This window comes from Chinchilla lanigera, unplaced genomic scaffold (assembly GCF_000276665.1).
Source record: "Chinchilla lanigera isolate Chin_1 unplaced genomic scaffold, ChiLan1.0 scaffold00039, whole genome shotgun sequence".
Taxonomy (NCBI): Eukaryota; Metazoa; Chordata; class Mammalia; order Rodentia; family Chinchillidae; genus Chinchilla; species Chinchilla lanigera.
The window spans coordinates 16,869,186-16,875,426 of record NW_004955440.1 but is presented as its reverse complement, the minus strand read 5'-3'; the positions used below and the strand labels follow the sequence as shown (position 1 = coordinate 16,875,426).

The 6,241-nt window shown below is 41.8% G+C and overlaps 1 protein-coding gene across 1 annotated transcript in view; it reads left to right on the top strand.

Moving 5' to 3' along the window:
• Nmi (N-myc (and STAT) interactor) overlaps positions 1–6,241 on the top strand; it is a 26,827-nt gene that overhangs the window by 1,869 nt on the left and 18,717 nt on the right. The window contains exon 2 of the mRNA XM_005390805.2: positions 4,665–4,756. Within this exon, the coding sequence (XP_005390862.1) occupies positions 4,673–4,756 (84 nt within the window). The 5' untranslated portion in view covers positions 4,665–4,672. The remainder of the gene's footprint in view (positions 1–4,664; positions 4,757–6,241) is intronic.

Here is a 6,241-nt window from a genome sequence, read left to right as displayed (position 1 = left end):
TTGGGATTACAGGCGAGCGTCACCACGCCCAGCGTTTGTGTGTTGATTTTGTACCCTACATTCTTGAATTTGATTATTAATTCTAAGACTTGTTTGGTGGATTTTTGGGTTTTCTATGTAGAGAATCATGTTATTTGCAAATAATGCTAATTTGACTTTTCTTCTGTACCTATTTTCTTCAATTTTTTTTAATCACAAAAAGATGGTGGACTTTGTCCAAGGCTGTTTTGGTGTCTACTGAGATAACCCTGTGATTTTGTCCTTATCTCTGCTTATGTGATGTATCACATGTATCGGTCTGTGTGTGTGGAACCTTCCCGCGTCCCTGGGAAGACGGCTTCTTGGCGGGGGTGTATGATCTGGGTGATTTGTTGCGTTTTCTTTGCCGGTATCTTACTGAGGATCTTTGCATTTCTGTGCGTTGAAGAGATTGGCCCGCAGGTCTCTTCTTTGGTTGGGTGTCTGTCTAGTTTGGGCTCGAGGCAGCGATAGTTCCAGGAATGCCCTTGGGAGAACACCTTCCCTTTCAGTGTCATCAAAAAGCTGAGGGGTGTTGGGTTAGAACTTCCCTGAAGTTTTTGTAGAATTCAGCAATAAACGCTTCCAGACCTGGGGGTTTCTTAGTTGCTACTTTTTTTTTTTAATTACAGTTTCAATTTCAGTGCCTGTTACTGGATTGTTCCGGTTTTTCAATCTTCTTGGTTCAGTTTTAGTAACTCATATGTAAAAAAAAAAGAAAAAAGTAACTCATATGTATCTAGGAATCTGTCGTTTCTCCTGAATTCTCCAATTTATTGGCATACAGGTTCACCAAGCAGTTGTTAATAATTTTTTCTTTTTGATATTCTTTGTTTTTTTGTCTTTTTGAGACAGGGTCTCGCTGTGCAGTTCAGGCTGGCCTTGAGCTCACTTTGTAGCCCAGGCTGGTCTCAAACTTGCCACGATCCTTCTGCCTCAGCCTTCTGGGTGCTGGAATTATAGGAGTGCACCACCCTGCCTGGAAATAATCTTCTTCTATTTTGCCATTGTTTGTTGTGGTTTCACCTTTTTCATTTCTAATTGCATTGATTTGGGTCTTTCCTTTTTCTTGGTGAGATTGCCTAAAGTTTTATTCTTTTGAAGAAAAATCTTCATTCATTACTTCTTTTTTGGTCTCGATTTCTCTGCTTTCTGCTCTGAAGTTCCCTTCCTCGCACTAGCTTTGGGCTTGTGTTTGTGTGCTAGGACCTCAGGGTGCACTGCAGGTTATTTGAGCTCGGCCCGCTCTCTGCTGTGAGCGTTCACAGCTGTGCGCGCTCCTCTTCCGCGGCTTCCACTGCTCGCTGACGCTTGGGTGAGCTGTGCTGGCGTCCGTGTGTAGTCTGCAAATGCTCTCATTTCTTCCTGATTTCCTCCGTGACCCATTGTTCAGAACGTATTGTTTAGTTTTTATGCGTTTGCACAATTTGTTTTCTTTTTCTTTCTTTTTTTTTTTTTTTTTTTGTCTTTTTGAGACAGGGTCTCGCTATGCAGTTCAGCCTGGCCTGGAGCTCACTTTGTAACCCAGGCTGGTCTCGAACTTGCAGCGATCCTCCTGCCTCAGCCTCCCAGGTGCTGGGATTACAGGCATGCGCCACCACGCCCGGCTGTTTTCTTTTTTGGGGGAGCAGTTTCTGGTACCGGGAATTGAACTCACGACCTCGCGCTTGCCAGGCGGGTGCTGTGCCTCTGAGCTAAATCCCCAGCCCCTATCTATCTATCTATCATCTGTCTTATCTATCTATATCTATCATCTATCCTATCTCTATCATCTATCTCTATCATCTATCTTATGTCTATCATCTATCATCTATGTTATCTATATCTATCTGTCTTCTATCATCTATCTCTAGCTATCATCTTTTTTTTTTCCTGTACCAGGAATCGAACTCACAACCTTGTGCTTGCCAGGCAGGCGCTGTGCAGCTGAGCTAAATCCCCAGCCCCCATCTATCTTATCTCTGTCATCTATCTTATCTATCTTCTATCTTCTGTATCATCTGTCTATCATTATCTATCACCTATCATCCATCTATCTATATCATGTCTATCATCTATCATCTATGTATCTATTATCTATCATCTATCATCTGTCTATCATCTATCATCTATGTATCTATTATCTATCATCTATCATCTGTCTGTCATCTATAATCTATGTATCTATTATCTATCATCTGTCTGTCATCTATAATCTATGTATTATCTATCATCTATCATCTATCATCTGCCTATATCCATCTATCTGTCATCTATCATCTATCACCTGTCTATCCATCTATCATCTATCATCTGTCATCTATCTGTCATCTATCTATCATCTGTCTGTTGAGTCTGTACTGACATATCCAGTTCCGGCACCCCGCGTTTATTCTTGCTGTCCTCTTTTCCAAACGTGCGGTTGTTTTCTCTGACAGTGAAGCCGCTGGCTCCCAGCCTCTGTAACTCATTGCCTAGGTCAGTCCCCTGGGTGTCTGTCTGGCGCCTGGAGCTCTTTCTCCTGGTCTCCATGCCGTGTCCCGTCACAGCTGTGGTGCGTTTTGGTTTGTTTTCCTGCGCTTTTTAATTGTGTGGCACCAGGAGATACCCCAGGCCTGGCCTGTGTACCTCCTGTCCCGGCCTAGGGTCACCGCTGCTCCCAGGGGACTTGGTTCCATGTGTTGTTGAATAATATTACAAAACAAGCTCTGGGTGTTACGTGACCCCTTGTTTTTCTGACATCCCTGAATTCACCGTGGTAAACAAAGGCATGACTAGTTTCTTCCTAATCTTTTATTTAATTTCCATCAGAAATAGATGTCCTCTGTTTCTCTTACAAGAATTCCGAGAGTCTAACTACTCAAAATCCTGGAAAATTATATTGCACGCTGGTTATTAATGTACACTGAAAAACCTGAAGTCATGATATCCCTTGTCCCAATTTTGACCTGGGAATTTTCCGTCTTAGTGAATTAATGTGTGGGCAGGACTTCTGCATTTTCTTGTGTGTCGTTGACTCCTTGTTCGCCAGACTGCTCAAGCTTATGGGCCTTTCTCAAAACAGACAGACAACACAAACACAAAACAAAACATACAAATTTTTAAAAACGTATTATGAAATACGTAGACTTACAAAGGGAGCTTATTATGTTGAAATGTGATTATCAAAATATTTAAGCAAATTTTTGCTGTAGTAACATGCATCAGTATTTACAGTGTATCATAAGACCTAGCAGGGAGCTTAATAACTACTGTAGAGCCTGGGTTAAAAAAAAAAAAAAACTGGGTTAAGTAAACCATATTTTAAGGCCAGGAGTGGTGGGCATGCCTGTAATCCCAGCACTAGGGAGGCTGAGGCAGGATTGTTGCAAGTTCGAGACCAGCCTGAACTACAAAGTGAGCCCCAGCCCAGCCTGAGCTGCATAGCAAGACCGTGTCTCAGAAAGACCAAAAAAAAAAACCAAAAAAAAAAAAACCCTGCAAAAACCAAACCAAAAAACAAAAAAACATATTTCAGAATATCTGCAACAATTACAGTGTTCTGTGGGGCTGGGGATAGAGCTCAGTGGTATAAGTGCCTGCCTGGCAAGTGCAAGGTCCTGAGTTCAATCCCTGGTAACACCCCCAAAATAAATAAAAACAAAAACTTTCCTGGTACTGGAAAAAAAAAAAAAGTTACAATGTTCTGTGAAAATATCTGCTTTCTACTGGTGGCTTTATCACAGGTGCTGTGAGTACTGCCATAGTTGCCTATGGTTATAACTGAAGAGACTGTTAAGTCTCTTCAGCAGAAAAGCTTGGCAGTGCTGGGAAAACCAACAGGTGATGGTGTGGAATAGCCAGCGCAGGCATTATTGATGTGGGCGTATGTATTCCGAATCCGCCTTGCCGAAGACCAGAGAATTTGGCATCTTCAATTTAGAAAGTGGAGTTCAAGCGCTGTTTAATTTTTTTGGGTACAATGTGTTCAATTTTTTTGGGTACAAAAGACCTTGTAACCCTCCCCCAGCCCCATCCAAGTTAGTGACACAGTTAAGAAAAGGCCAGGTGAGATCAGCTGTGCAGAGGAGGGCTGTGTCGGGCTTACATGCTTTGCTGATGTTTGCTAAGTACAACAGTGAGAACTAAATAGCTAAGTCAGATCCATCGCTAAAGATTGAAAGATCAAAGCAGTTGTCTAAAATGAAGCATAATAGGATTGGGACGTGGATTACAGAGGAATATTAATGTCCACTGTTTTCTGTACAACACTGAGTTGAGAGGCGAAGGTTTTTAGGACTTTTGTATGTTTTTAGGTGTGAAAGTTATTCGAAATGCAGGCTGGATATAAACCACATGAAAATAAAGACTTTGATGGTGAGAAAAAGCTAGCAAAGAAGAAATGTTTCTTCCATAGAAGAGTAAATTGTTTTTTTTTTTCCCTTTAGTGTGTTTTTGAGACAGGGTCTCTCTGTGCAGTTCAGGCTGGCCTTGAGTTCATTTTGTAGCCCTGGCTGCCTGGAACTTGCAACTATCCTCCTGCCTCAGCCTCCGAGTGCTGGGATTACAGGCGTGCATCACCGTGCCTGGTTTTTTTTTTTAATCCTTTTTTTTTGAAGGGTAAATGTTTTTTCTTTTCTTCTTGAGTTTGTATACACATACATTACCAAAGTTTCTTTTTAATTATTAGGGAATAATGGAACCTGATAAGGACAACAAAAATCAAGTACTTAAAGAACAACAGCTGGATGAAGAGTCTATGAATGATGATCAAAATGAGGTAAAAAGGAAAATTACTAGGTGTTACTAAAATTAACTTATATCTATTAGTTTTGCAGTAAAGTATATTTTGTATGACTGTGTCCTACATTACCTTACATTTAGAAGGCTATTGCACTTCACGTTTTTTTGTTTTTGTGTTACTGAAGTCTTACAAGAAGGACCATCTTTTTTTTGTTTGTTTGTTTTTTTCCCCGTACCAGGAATCGAACTCACGACCTTGCACTTGCCAGGCAGGCGCTGTGCCGCTGAGCTAAATCCCCAGCCCCTGAAGAATCATCTTTCTATTCTCTTGCACAGTTTACATTAGCTACCTTTACACTCCCTCATTTCTTGGATTTGTACCTGCAAGTTAAGAGGTTAGTCAGCAATTGCTACACGCCTGATGAGACTCCAGACGCACAGAAACCTGGGAAGCTGAACCTTGTTGTCCAAGGGCACATTCTGGCACAGCAAAGCAGCTGTGTATCCTGGTTATCACTGCTCATCCTTTTTTTTAATCTTTTTTTTTGAGGCAGGGCCTCGCTATGCAGTTCAGGCTGGCGTTGAACTTAGTTCAGTCCTTCTGCCTCAGCCTCCTGAGTGTGGGATTGCAAGTATGCGCCACCATGCCCAGCTTACTGCTAATTTTCATTTACTTATTTATTTACTTTTTAATCTTTTTGTTTTTGAGACAATATCTCGCTATGCAGTTCAGGCTGGCCTTGAGCTCACTTTGTAGCCCAAGCTGGTCTTGAATTTACGACAATCCTCCTACCTCAGCCTCCTGAGTCCTGGGATAACAGGCATGCGCCACTATGCACTGCTAATTTTTTTTTTTAATGCACTGCTAATTTTTTAATACTGTTCCAGAAGAACATATCCACAATATAGTGCAATTTATTCTTTTATTTTTTTATTTTTTATCCTTTCTGAGACAGGGTCTTGCTATGCAGTTCAGGCTGGGCTTGAACTCACTTTGTAGCCCAGGCTGGTCTTGAACTTGAAATGATCCTCCTGCCTCAGCCTCCCGAGTGCTGGGATTACAGGTGTGCGCCGCCATGCCCAGCTATAGTGCAACTTCAGAACAATAGCAGAATCATAAATAACTGGGAAGGGAGCTGATAGAGCACTGGAGTAATATTCAGAAGATTTGAATCTTTTTTTTTTTTTGCTTATTTTATTTATTGGATACAGGGTCTCACTGTGTAGTCCAGGCTGGCCCTGCGCTTGCAATCTTCCTGCCTCAGCTTCCTGAGAGCTGAGATTACAGATGTATGCAGCCAATCCCCACACAGACCTGAGTCTTAATCCTTGTTTTAACTATAAGAATTTCTGTGACTTCGATCCAGTGGGAAGTGTGATTTTCTTGTCCATGTGAAGATCTAGAAAAGCTTGGCAGTGCTGGGAAGACCGACAGGTGATGGTGTGGAATAGCCAGCGCAGGCATTATTGATGTGGGCGTATGTATTCCGAATCCGTCAGCGCAGGCATTATTGATGTGGGC